The sequence below is a fragment of the Jaculus jaculus genome, chromosome 8 (genome assembly GCF_020740685.1).
Source record: "Jaculus jaculus isolate mJacJac1 chromosome 8, mJacJac1.mat.Y.cur, whole genome shotgun sequence".
Taxonomy (NCBI): domain Eukaryota; kingdom Metazoa; phylum Chordata; class Mammalia; order Rodentia; family Dipodidae; genus Jaculus; species Jaculus jaculus.
Window position 1 is genome coordinate 83,698,663 of NC_059109.1, and position 13,841 is coordinate 83,712,503.

General features: G+C 46.7%; 1 protein-coding gene across 4 annotated transcripts in view; it reads left to right on the forward strand.

Moving 5' to 3' along the window:
- Window positions 1-12,803, forward strand: part of Smox (spermine oxidase) — a 36,692-nt gene extending 23,889 nt beyond the window's left edge. Inside the window, exons 3-8 of one of the 4 annotated variants that reach the window (XM_004661488.2) lie at window positions 3,209-3,435; window positions 8,071-8,244; window positions 8,391-9,150; window positions 9,981-10,141; window positions 11,841-11,930; window positions 12,379-12,803. In XM_004661488.2, coding sequence (XP_004661545.1) covers window positions 3,209-3,435; window positions 8,071-8,244; window positions 8,391-9,150; window positions 9,981-10,141; window positions 11,841-11,930; window positions 12,379-12,516 — 1,550 coding nt within the window. In that variant the 3' untranslated portion in view covers window positions 12,517-12,803. The remainder of the gene's footprint in view (window positions 1-3,208; window positions 3,436-8,070; window positions 8,245-8,390; window positions 9,151-9,980; window positions 10,142-11,840; window positions 11,931-12,378) is intronic. The other 3 variants (XM_045157546.1, XM_045157547.1, XM_045157548.1) reach the window with 3 other exon arrangements.
- Window positions 12,804-13,841: the final 1,038 nt, after the last annotated feature.

Here is a 13,841-nt window from a genome sequence, read left to right on the forward strand (position 1 = left end):
CAGGCAACAGAAGCTTAGGTTAGCAGAGATGGAAGGGTATTTTGAGCCTCCTTGGGTGATGTGTGGGTCATAGTATTGTCTGTGAAGAAGATGTATCTTGGTTGCAGATAATGAGGACCCTGGAGAAAGCAGAAGACTTGTGCCTGGAATGGCAGATTTTGCCAAGGCCTCTAGAGAGTGGGAGCATTGCCTGGAATGCAGCTGGAGATCAGCAATTCCACAGCCAGTTGGGGAGGATTGGCCAATGAAGGGTTGAGGGGATTGGGATGATGAACATGGTCCAGTGAGACCGCACACAGTAGTCCAGAGTGTGCAGGGGATATGAGCCCTCTGCAGAATATTTTTGCTTTGTTTGTTTTGAGACAGAGTAGCCTGCCCTCAAATTTTCCATCCTCTGCCTCCCAAGTACTGAGATAATAAGTGTGACTGCCACTTCTAGAGGAATTTGTATGGGTCAGGCAGAGCCTGTGTGCTCACTTGCTCATAGGGTAGGTGGCAATAGATGTTGAGGACACATGGGGACCTTTTGTATTCTTGAAAAGATGCTGATCACATGAAGAATGCCCTAAAGGCATGGCCAGAAGGCATGGTGAAGTTTTGTTTCTCTCCTGGCACACACTGGAGTGTCTCCTGGTGAGAATGACAGTACCACCCAATGTACTGTACAGCTGGGACACTCACCCTGGTTGGCTGCTTGGCGCTCCATATATGATCCTGTGGGCTTGAGGAGATGTTCACAGAAGACTAGAAAACAGGTGGCCCAGTCACAGGGGTGACAGCTGAGACCTGTCATCCGCGGGCATGGTGGTAGAAGGGGGAGGTGGGAGAAATAGAGCTGAAGGAAGCTGGGTGGAAAGGCTTGCTGGGAGGAGCAAGTCTGAATAGGCCTTGGTGGTAATGAGAGTTGAGTAGGTGACATGACATGTGGAATGATGGGTATGAAGAAGTGGAGACAGCCCCTTGCCAGGAGAGGGGAGAGCATTCCAGATGGGGTAGACATGCCTGTGATTTGGGCCCAAGAGCACAGTGTGGCTAGACATGTTCAAGAGGCAAGTGGTAGCTCTGTCTGTCAGTGGTAAGAGCAGTGGGCAACAGCCAGAGGCTTGGAGAATACCACATGTTATAGGGTGGGCGTCGGGATGGTGCCTAGTACTCTTTGGAGGTACAGGTATGGTAAGGATGGCTGAGATGGAGGGCATGTGGGAGAGGGAAGAAAACATCTATGGAGGGGGTATGCTTACTCCAGGCAAAGCCTGAGGATAGAGGCATGACAAACTTGCTCCTGATCTTTAACTATCCTTCTCCTGCTTTTGCAGAGTATGTATCTGGAGGCTGGAAAAGTGTCTTCTTGTTTCAGGGCTTCCCACTGTGTGTGTGAGACTTGAGGCTCCTTACTGTGCCCAGGATGGTCAGTGCCCTCAGCAGATTGCTGTTGTCCTGCTCAAAGCAGACCAGATGCTCAGGAGCGCCCTACACCTGAGTGGTCTATAGGTGCCTCTGTGGCCAGCAGGCACCTCCTGCTGGCAAGGTGCTGGGCTCTTAGCTTTTGGTGTCATTCAGTCTTCTCACTTTCTGTAGATAAAGGGGCCTGTTCCTTCCTGCCCCTTCCAGAGATACCAGGCAATTCTCTGCTGTGGGCTGCAGCATGAGTGTGTTTTTTCTTGTTTTTGGTATATTGATGTGTATAGGACTGTTTTTAGTAACTGGCTGCTTGATTAGAATGGCTGAAGGAAGGAAGGTTATCAGAACAGAACTCATGCCCAGTTCTTGAGTGTGGACATTCTAGGGAACAGCAGTTCCTTAGAATGCACCAGGCAGCTATTGCTGCAGAACAAACCATTCCAGATGTAATGGCTGCACACATCTTTTTATTTCCTCAAGTTCTGTGGGTTGGACTCAAGTAGATGGGTCTTTTGCTGGCCTTACCTTGACTCCTCCATATCTAATTTAATTTGGAGACTTGATGACACCAGCCTTGTGTCTTAGTGGTAGGTGTAGGCTTTGGGTTGGGCCACATGTCTCTAGCAGGATGAACATGGTTGTCACATTTGCAGGGTAAAGGTGGAAACCATGAGGATCCTGACAACTTGGTCACAAATATCATGTTCTACTAATCAAAACAAATCACAAGTCAAACTCAAATTCAATGAGTGGGAAGACTGACTTTTCAATGGAAGAAATAGCAGGCTAGGTATGGTGGCACACGCCTTTAATCCCAGCACTCGTGGGGCAGAGGTAGGAGGACCGCTATGTGTTTGAGGCCAGCCTGAGAGTACGGAGTGAATTCCAGGTCATCTTGGGCTAGAGTAGACCCTACCTTGAAAGACCAAAATAAAATTATAAAATAAAATAAAACATAAAAAAATAAGCTATAAAGTCTCTTTGCCAAGGGACATGTGTACCAGGAGGAACCAGATGTACAAAAACCAAACCAAACACCAGAAATGGTTACTCTGTGTTCTCCGTGCACTGCGTTAACATCTCTGGAAGCTAGGCAGGGGAGGAAGTAGATGTGTTCAGCGCTTGTACAATCAGAAGAGGAGACAGGCTCAGGACACAGGCAGCTTGCCTCAGAGACCTGGTGCCTTGGCTGGGGACGAGGAAGTAGAACAGATTGCCAGGCCTAGTCTACCCTGGGCCCAGCTTGGGTTTCAGGGCATACTATTCCCTGGAGGTTCACTTTAGACTTCTGTGCTGGGATGGGTGAGGGTATTTGAAACGGGAGCTTGTTCTCTCTTTCCAGCCCTGAGTGCTGTGGGAGGGACCATCTTCTATCTGGAAGGAGGGCTTAGACTGTGGGGCTGTGGGATGTTTGCGAGTTAGAACAAGGCCAGCTGAGGGCCCTGGTGCTTTAGTGAGACTGCTGTACCCTAGCTGCCACAGATTCTCTCCAGTAGGAGGGAGAGGAAGGAAGTTTGGTATTCTGGTATTTAGTATTATCTTGGAAAAAGGTTATACTGGAAAAGGAGGCCTTCTAACTGGTGGAGTGAGGTGACCCACCTGAGAATGATCCAGGTAGAACTTCTCTTGGCTCAAGTGGGTTTTAGGGAAAATTTCCCTCAAGACTTCTCAAAAGGGGCCTCTGGGTTATTTCCTGCCCTGTTGTTATGTGGTCAGGGGTTCTCCTGACCAAAGAAGGAGGGGCAGTGTCCCGGCTCTCTCTGAAGAAGCCTCTGTCCCTCTAAGAACCTGTTGTTGTCACCATTAGGACACGCCACCTTTGAGCTAGGAGCCACCTGGATCCATGGCTCCCACGGGAACCCTATCTACCATCTAGCAGAAGCCAATGGCCTCCTGGAAGAGACAACCGATGGGGAGCGCAGCGTGGGCCGCATTAGCCTCTACTCCAAGAATGGCGTGGCCTGCTACCTTACCAACCGCGGCCGCAGGATACCCAAGGACGTGGTTGAGGAATTTAGTGATTTATACAACGAGGTAAGTTTGAGGATAAAATGAAAGTGATGACTTAGGCAAGACATATATATATATATATATATATATGCTTTTCCTAAAAGGCCTTGGAGGTCTTTATTACTAGGTAATACTTTATTACTAGGTACTTGGGTGTGGCAGTTGTTGTTATGATTGTTTATGAATACCATTATAATTAAAATTTTTCCTAATTGTTCCTGGTATATAGCAATAGAACTGATTTTTATACATTGATCTTAGTACCCTTGATGATTATTTTAATTTGAAAATTATATCTATTATATTTAAATTCCATTAACTTTTTTGGAATTATATCTATATATAATCTGCATGAAAAGTGGAGAGTTTGTTTTTCCTTTCTGAGTCTTCAACCAGCATTGTGCAGGCAGAGATGATGACCTAGCCCTCACCGTCCTGTATGATAGTTACTAGCCATTTGTGTATCCTCTCGAAATGTAGTGAGTGAGACTGTAGTAAATTCAATACTGCAGCATTTAATTTTGAATTGATATAGGTATCTGATGGTTACTGAATTGGATACATATACTCAGAGTATTTTTTCATTACACTGGTTAGTGTCTCAGTCTAGTATTAGAAGTAGCCATGCCATACATCCTTGATTGTTCAGGTTTTTAAAAAAGTGTCAATATTTTTACTATCTTTCAGTGGTACTATGAATTTCTCTGACCAAACAAGGTAATGTGTAGACTTTATTTTCTGAAAGCCTGTTATTTGTAATGTAATGACCCTACTGCAGATCAGCAAATGGTCTAGTATATACTTTTCTTTTTAATGTCAAGATGCTTTATTTTCAAAATGAATCACAACACTAAGCTCTGGGCCCATTCTGCCACGGTACAAGCTATAGATGCTTGCTCAGCATCTGAGGGGCACACTTGAGTATGTTTGGAAAGTAAATAAAAATCCATGTAAAACAAATATTAAATTAGTTTCCATAGGGACACAGATAAGTGTGGCCCCGTCGCCTGTCCTCCCATGCTGCTGCATCTGCGCCAGCCCCGCTCTTAGTCTCTTGCTTTGTGGTGGTCCCTGCTCTGTGGAAGATGGGCTCACTTAGGGTTGTATGTGCATGTATGACACGGTATGTTGTGTGGCATTCCATGGTACTGTGTTTTCGCTAATGTACAAAATGTAGCATTCGTAATGATCAAATAAAAACTAGCATTCTTTTTGTTTTGTTTGTTTGCTTTTGGTTTTTTGAGGAAGGTTCTAATTCTAATCCAGGCTGACCTGGAATTTACTATGTAGTCTCAGGGTGGCCTGTAACTCAAGGTGATCCTCCTACCTCTGCCTCCCAAGTGCTAGGATCAAAGGCATGCACCACCATACCTGGCTTGGAACTAGCATTCTTTAAAGTAGAATTTACTGTCTGCACCCCAATTCCTGGCCATTGTGGGTGCTTGAAGCATGGATACATCTTGAGTATGACACTCCATAGCCATGGAAAATTCTATTAAAAGTAGACTAACATGAATTTCTGTTGGTCAGTTTCATTTTTGAAAGCCAAGAGTGTGAGTTGTAGAAAATAGAATATGTACTGGTGGGTAGGGTCTGAAAGAGGAGAGGTGGTTCAGGATTTCTTTGGGTCCTTGTTGATCAGTGCTGGAGGCAATTTTGAACAAGCCACGTCAAGCCCTGCCGAGGGTGGCTTCACAATATGTTTCAAATGATGATGGATCTAAAGTGATACTCATATGAATACATTGTATGTGTGTGTGTGTGTTTTGTGTAATTTCAGTACTAGGGATTGAACCTAGGGCCTTACAGATTCTAGACAAGTACTCTACCACTGAGCTACATCCCCAACTTGGAATATATTTTACATATATATTGTTTATTTATGAGGGGGGGGAGAGGGAGAGAGAATGAGAATGAATGAGTGGGTGTGCCAGGGCCTTCAGCCACTGCAAATGAACTACAGTCACATGCGCCTCCTTGTGCATCTGGCTTTACATGGGTACTGGGGAACTGAACTTGGGCTTTGCAGGCAAGTACCGTAAATGCTGAACCATCTCTCCAGCCCAGAATATATTACATTTTTAAAGAGATAAATGAATATGTGAAGTGGTATCATATAAAACGTACTCCCAGGGAATATTGTTGTATTTCAGGTACAAGTTTTACAATCTTTTAGCTATGTAATTTTTCACCTGGCACTGGGGATTGAACACTGAGTTTTGCACAAGTTAGGCAAGTACTTTATTAGATGTGTCTTGAGCCAGTTATTGAGCTTTTCTGGCCCTTGTTTTCCATACCTGTGAAGTGGACATGAGTGTACTTATTCCCCAGTGTCACAAGGATTAAGTGAGATTCCAGTGAAAGGTGCTCAAGAAGAAAAGGATGAGTATTAGTGGTCATAGACCTGTCCCATTTTTGTTCAGTCACATCAGGAAGATGTCCTTTCATACAGGAGAGAGACTGTTCCCACATAATAGACTTGTGTGTGTTTAGGTAAGGCTGTCCTAGTTAGTAATGGCTACATTTGTTATTCCTCAGCTGGGCTTTTGTCTTCCAGACCACATGAGGGAAGGACTGGCTAACATGTTGCTTATCATTTAGAGAAATCCCAGGGAGGAGGCGGTGAGTTTAGATCTTGAGTCCTTGGCAGTGGTCCTGAGTGAGGAATTTGCTGAGGGTTCCAGTTAAGGCCAAAGACCCTGCATCTTGTGACTGTATGACTGTAAAGAGGCCAAATGGCCAATTTCACTCGTTTTCTTCTCTATAAGTTACACTACAGAAGCATGTTTAATTTATATTTCTGTCTCCACCTCCCTTCACTCTATGGCCCCACAGCTTATCCCAGGGCTATACTGCAGAGTGGATATTGTTCCCATGAATGTGTACTGATCAATCCAAACTTACTTTAAGGAGGGAGACACACTGCTAATCAGTGTGGCCACAAGTGATTCGTCAAAAGGCCCACACTTGACAGTGTCTTGGGAATGATAGCAGTGGGTGGGAATCATGCTGCCCTACTTCTTTTTTTTTTTTTTTTTAAATATTGACAACTTCTATACTTACAGACAACAAACCATGGTATTTCCTTCTCCTCCCCTCCCCTCCTCCACTTTCTCCTTCATAACTCTGCTCTCCGTCATATCCCCTCCCTCTCTCCATTAGTTTCTCTTTTAATTTGATGTCATCATCTTTTTCTCCTATTAGGAGGGTCCTTTGTGGGTATATTGCTAGGCACTGTGAGGTCTTGGATATCGAAGCCAAATTCTGACTGGACAGTTGCATGTAAGGAGTGGTACCCTTCCTTTGGTTCTTATATTCTTTCCACTACCTCTTCCTCAATGGACCCTAATGCTGCCCTACATCTCATAGAACTTCAGGGGTCCAGGGCCTTGATCTGACTTGGTACTTTCTGTTTGGTTTTCTGACTGCCTTTCTAGAGACTAGCCCACTTAAAGTTTCTGGACCCCCCCCCCCCCCACATCATCTTTGATTGTGTTTCTGCCTGAAGCACTGTTCTTTGTCCTCTCATTGCCTACTCTGCTATCTCCTCTGCTATCTCAACCAGACAACCCAGGGTTGTCTGGGTTGATTGCACAACTCCTAGGTTCTTTCCTGTCACAGCCTATCTTGTAGAAACAGTGGTCTTGGAATGTCTCCCCAACTTGAGTGTGGGCAGGGGCTGGGCAGTCTTTCTTGCTCTTTAAAGGCTGAGTGTGTTTCTGGGCATGGAGCCCAGTAGATGTATGTTAAGTGAATGTTGGGGTCTGTTCCAGGAATGGGACACCTGCCCAGTGTTTGGTGGGGGTTATGGTCCATGCTGGCAGGGGAGGCAGAGGACCTTGTTCCAAGGGACTGATTGCCCTTGTTAATAGATGAGGAGGAGTGGTTGGAGTGCTGGCTGAAATGTGCCACCAAGTGGTTCTTATTCCTTGGCATGATGTGGTCTCCTTGGTTTCCCTCTGTCTTTCTCCCTCCCCTCTTCCTTCCATGCACCTGAGACCCCAAATTGAGGGAACTCTTTATATGGATCTGAGCACATCACAAGAAGGTTGTCACTAAGGGATCAGCTGTCAGAGTCACTGTGTACCCTCACCCCACTGGCCATAGCTTCTGAGGCCTTCTTGGGAGAGAGTGGAATAAGCATACCGAGGTGGGGGTGGCAGGTAAAGGGCTAGGCATTTGGTTGTTGGAAAAAGTGAATGTGTGCAGACTTAAGTTCTTCCTGCCCACAAGGGGATGCTTCCTTTCTCCACACTAGGCAGGTTCAGATAGATGCTTCAGATTCTTTCTTTCCTTTTCTTTTTCTTTTTAGGTAGGGTCTCAGTCTAGCCCACGCTAACCTCTGGAATGCACTGTGTAGTCCTGAGGTGGCCTCAAACTCACGGTGATCCTCCTACCTCTGCCTCCCAAGTGCTGGGATTAGAGGTGTGTAGTGAGGGTCCAAAAGAGAACCTCTGCCCATCCCATCACCCTTATAGGCTGGGAGGTAAGGAGCTAGTTTCCAGGACAAGTGCTCTGCTCAGCCTCATGCCAAGGCCAAGGGATTCACATATCCAGGGACAACTGGGAGCATACGATTTTCAAATTGGGCACCTTTGGTTTGATACGGAGGGGTGATGAGGGAGAGTGTGTTCAGTCTCTGGGGGGTCTCTCTGGCAGGTCTATAACTTGACCCAGGAGTTCTTCCGGCATGATAAACCAGTCAATGCTGAGAGCCAGAACAGTGTTGGGGTGTTCACCCGGGAGGAGGTGCGCAACCGCATCAGGGATGACCCTGACGACCCGGAGGCCACCAAGCGCCTGAAGCTCGCCATGATCCAGCAGTACCTGAAGGTATCTTTGCTGTGGAATACAGGTGCCAGAGTGGAGAAGACTGATTCTGAGGGAGCCTGGGTCTGAGGGCTGTGCTGCTCAGAGCTCATATTCCTTGCCTGGCCAGGCCCTAGTGTCACCTGGCTTCTTTCTGGGTCCTCCTACAGGTGGAGAGCTGTGAGAGCAGCTCGCACAGCATAGACGAGGTCTCCCTGAGTGCCTTTGGGGAGTGGACGGAGATCCCAGGTGCCCACCACATCATCCCCTCCGGCTTCATGCGGGTTGTGGAGCTGCTGGCTGAGAGCATCCCTGCGCATGTCATCCAGCTGGGGAAACCTGTCCGTTGCATCCACTGGGATCAGGCCTCAGCCCGCCCCCGGGGGCCTGAGATTGAGCCCCGTGATGAGGGGGACCACAATCACGACACCGGTGAGGGTGGCCAGAGTGGAGAGGGTCCCCGGCAGGGCAGGTGCAACGAGGAAGAGCAGTGGCCGGTGGTTGTAGAGTGTGAGGATTGTGAGGTGATCCCAGCAGACCACGTGATTGTGACCGTGTCACTAGGTGTGCTCAAGAGGCAGTACACCAGCTTCTTCCGGCCAGGCCTGCCCACAGAGAAGGTGGCTGCTATTCACCGCCTGGGCATTGGCACTACTGACAAGATTTTCCTTGAATTTGAGGAGCCCTTTTGGGGTCCTGAGTGCAACAGCCTGCAGTTCGTGTGGGAGGACGAGGCTGAGAGCTGCACCCTCACTTACCCACCTGAGCTCTGGTACCGAAAGATCTGCGGCTTTGATGTCCTGTACCCTCCAGAGCGCTATGGCCATGTGCTGAGTGGCTGGATCTGTGGGGAGGAGGCACTGGTCATGGAGAAGTGTGATGATGAGGCGGTAGCTGAGATCTGCACAGAGATGCTGCGGCAATTCACAGGTGTGCTCCACACCCACCCTGCCTCCCCTAGATCTGTAGTTACTCTTTTCAGATTGTGACAGTGAGGTGGGCGTGCCCACTGGGAGAGCCACTTCAGGGTGCTATGCATGGCCTCAGTTGCTGACAGCCTCTCACTTTGGAGCTTGACGCATTCACAATGGTGGGCTCTTTGTCTCTTTCCTCCAAAGGCTGATGAGAGAAAATTCAGGCATCACCACCAATTGCCCATTTCCTGTAACATACCATTTTGCTAAGAGGTGAATTTGTGTTTTACTCTCTAGTTGATCATTTCATTTTTTTTTTTCTTGTTGTTGTTGTTTTGTTTTTTTGAGACGGGATCTTGTTATGGAGCCCAGACTGGCCTCTAACTCCCAATGGCTTCAAACCTGTGATCCTCCTGCTTCAGTTTCCTAAGTTCTGGGATTACAAGCATGTGTCATCATGCCTGGCTTCTTTGATTCTTTTAGTTGATTTTTTTCCCCCCACCCACTCTTCTAGAACTTCCTAGGAGTACCTGACATTAAAAGGGAAAGCATTATTATCAGATATTTTTTAATGTTGCTAGGGATCAATCTAGGGTCTCGTGAGTCTTAAGTAAGCATTCTGCTGAACACCTCTCTCACCCCCAGTAATTGTTTTAAGATAGGAAAGTTATGGCTGGATAGATGGGGTGTTTCAGGAAGTGAAAAGTAGGTACATCGCTAGAGCCCTAGCCTCCCTCCATTCTCCATGCCAGAGTCTGGTCTTCCTGGAGCCCTGGAGGTGAGGTGGAGTTGTCTGTTTTCCATTTCTTACACTCCTTTCCCTTGGCTGTTATGACTCCCCAACAGGAAACCCCAATATTCCAAAGCCCCGGCGAATTCTGCGTTCAGCCTGGGGCAGCAACCCCTACTTCCGAGGTTCCTATTCATACACACAAGTGGGCTCGAGTGGAGCAGATGTGGAGAAGCTGGCCAAGCCCCTGCCCTACACCGAGAGTTCCAAGACGGCGGTGAGTGGGGGTGTGTGTGGTGAGGAGAGGTCTGTGGGGGTCTCTGGGTATATTTTTTTTGTGTGTAGTTCAGGGCGAGGAGAGATGGGATAGAGGTTACTGAGGGTACTAAGGTAAGGAGAGAAAGAAATAGTTCCCGTAACGAAGGAAAAATGACAACATGCACTTAACATCTTGATGAAAAAGTGGAATCATATAGGAACTTCAGCCTTTTTAGATTATGAAAACTGAACCATTCCATGGTATGCTGAACAATAACAGCTTCTAGCCACATTTCAATAAATTAGAATTTGAATTAAAAATATGTTTTAGGAAATAAAGTTGAGGGATGAGGTTGTAGGAATGTAGGGTAGTGCTTAGATAGTATGCATGAAGCCCCATGTTCAATCCCTAGCACAGCATAAACCTGGTGTGGTGATGCATGCCAGTATTCCCAGCCCTGGGGAAGTGAAGACAGGAAGATGAGAAATTCCGTGTCATCTTTGGCTACATAGCAAATTTGAAACCAGCTCGAGACACAAAGTAAACAATAGAATAGAAAGAGTAGAATAGAAAATAGAATACTTCTCTCCCTAAAATTATGTCAACTATACTCTAAAAATATTTTTGCTTCAATAAAGTGGATTTTACAAACAAATGTTAAAACCCAAGAGAATTATATTGAAAATAATTCATTGGAGTTACTGATGAAGGAGGTTTTTGTCAGCTAAGGTATGCCATGTTCTTCCAGCTATACTGAGAGGGTGAAGGAAAAGAGAAGCCTTTACTCTGGTCACTTTCCTAAAAAGCAGCTTGGGCTAGTATATGTAACAAAAGCCAAAGCCAAAGCAAAGCAAAACAAAAATGGTGGTGGCTGAAACAAGACAGAAGTTCACTTCTGTTAAACAAGAGGAACTATGGAGGGAGGAAGACTGGGAGACCCAGTATTGTTAGTACCTGGCTTCCACCTTCAGGGCCACCTTGTGGTCCAAGTAGCCTGCAGAAGCTCCAGCTCTTCCATCTATATTTTAGTCTGAAAGGAAGAAGAAAATACACGGCCAAAAATTAGGAGTCCTTGAAGCTAAGTCACTGGTGTCTAAGAGACCGTGCCCATGAAACTCACTGACCAAAATTTAGTCACATGTTCACACCTGATGGATGGAGAGGATGTACCACATTATTTTTATTTCACTTTGTATCCAGTTAAAAGTGAGGACTTTATGAGAAGAGAAAGATGATAATGAGTGGGTGTAGAAAGCTTGCATTCTGCCACCACCCATCTCTCTTTCTGTTTAACAACTTTTATGGACTCCTTGGTGGACTACAATTTACCTGGATGCTAGTTGGAAAGCACATTCTTAGTCCACCTCAGACCTGTTGTGTTCTGGGATAAAGTCTATACACCAGCTTGGAGCACAAGAAGGAAAACATTCCCTTTACCTCACCTAGGTACTGCTTTGCTGAAGTTGAGCCCAGGCCATAACAAAAATTTTGCTGTTTGCCAGTGTGCTGCTATTTTGCCCCTTGCTTTTCCTTTAAGCTGACTAGCTTTTTGCCTGTTTATTCACCCAGCAAGCCTAGCCAATGCACAGGTCCTCTGGGAAGCTTTGTGGGATCCCACACACACTGAACCTCATCTCTGGGCTTTTAGCACCTCAACCAAACACCCACCAACATATGCTCTGTAGTAACTGGGTTTCATGTCTGGCTTCCCCACCAGCATGGAAGCTCCACAAAGCAGCAGCCTGGTCACCTTTTACCATCCAAGTGCCCAGAACAGTCCCTGGACCCTAGTAGGGGCTCCATAAAGGTTTGTTAAATTGCCACCTAACTTTATATAGAGTATGTTTTTCCAGATTTTTAGTGTTTAAATACATGGATCCAGTTCATTTAATCTGTATAGCTGCCCTCACAAGTAATAGTAGAAACCTGTTTGGCAGATGAGAATATAAAGGCTTAAGGAGACTAACTCACTTGTCCTGTGTTAACTTTGAGAGGCATGTAGAACCTTTGACACTGCAGAGCCAGGACTTCTAACAGCCTCAGGTTAGGAATAATTGAAACTTGAATGTTTGTGGAAGAAACAGGAAGGTGGCCATGTGGGATAGGTAACTCCCCATCCTTTGAAAGCAGCAACACCTGCATCTCAGATGTCTGCTCACTTTTGACTGCCTTGTAGAAGGGCTGGGGATTCTGGGCAGACAGGGAACTCTGGCTCTTCTGTTCCTCCATCTTCACATCCCCTTTTCCTCACCTAGCCCATGCAGGTGCTGTTCTCAGGTGAGGCTACCCACCGCAAGTACTACTCCACCACCCATGGTGCTTTGCTCTCTGGCCAGCGTGAAGCTGCTCGTCTCATCGAGATGTACCGAGACCTCTTCCAGCAGGGCCCCTGAGGGCTGTCCTCATGGCTCACTGCTGAGCATATTCCTTAAAGAACTACTAACTCGTGACTGCTGCCCCCCACCTGTGTACTCCTAATATCCTAACCCTCTGTAGAACGGAATACCCTGGCTAGCTTCTGACACCGGCCCTGTAGCTCTTCTCTGGGCCAGGTGGGATGCTGACTTCTTGTCCCTCCTCCCCCCTTCTCCCTCCATGTTATTACAAGTGCCTTCAATACTTTGCATTTTGGGATAATAAAAGAGGCGATCCTTCCCATTCTCCTCAGCTTCTCTCCTCAGCCTGTGTGTATGTGTTTAATCACATCTACTCTGACTGGGGGTGGTGGGAGGAACGATGTCTAGGCAGTGCCCCTAAAAAGGGAAGGTGCCTAAGTTTACTGAGGGGGTATCTCCTCACCCCAGCCTGTTTGTGGCTTTTCAGTGAGGCCCCTCAGGAATATACACCGCTCTCTGCCCAGCACCCACTTCCTCAGGGCACGCTGGGGCTGTTCACGGGCTCTTCTCAGAGCTTGGATGACAAGTACATGAGTGCAGGTGAGTTCCATGGGAGGGTCCCCAGTTGTGCATGTATGTAGATGTTTTCATCTGCTGCTGGCCATGGGCAGTGGGTCTGGCTTAGGCTTTTAAAAACTAACAATAGGGCTGGAGAAATGGCTTAGTGGTTAAGGTTTTTGTCTGCAAAGCCTAAGGACCCTGGTTTGATGCTCTAGGACCCACGTAAGCCAGATGCACAAGGGGGCACATGTGTCTGAAGCTTGCTTGCAGTGGCTGGAGGCTCTGGTGTGCCCATTCTGTCTCTCTCTCTCTCTCTGCCTCTTACCTCCCTTAAATAAATAAATAAAACAAAGGCATGAGCCACCATTCCTGCCTTAAAAAAAAAGCTAACAATATATGTTGGATATCTTCCATAACAGTCTTAAACAATGAAAATGCAGGCCTCACTTTGGTCACAGCAGGTCTGCTCCCCCCTGGCCCAGAGTTCCTTTGTGGAAAGCTACCTTTACTTTCAATTAACTTTGGCTTGGAAGGTACTGGACTACTTCTTCAGTTCCTGGGTTACCCCACCAATTGCAGTGGGATGTCCAAAGGTAGCTGCTTGATGGCTGTGTGGGGAGGTGAGCAGCCACCAGGTTCTTGGGGTTACAGATATTGTAAATAAAGAATTCCATGGGGCAATGAGTTGCAAAATGTTTATTTTGTGGCTACATGTTGGGGAGACTTTATGTGTAAGTAAGAGGGAACATTCACTTAGTGCCAACTACCCATTGGCAGGATGCCAATCATAAATGCTGGGCACATGAATTCTAGATATGATG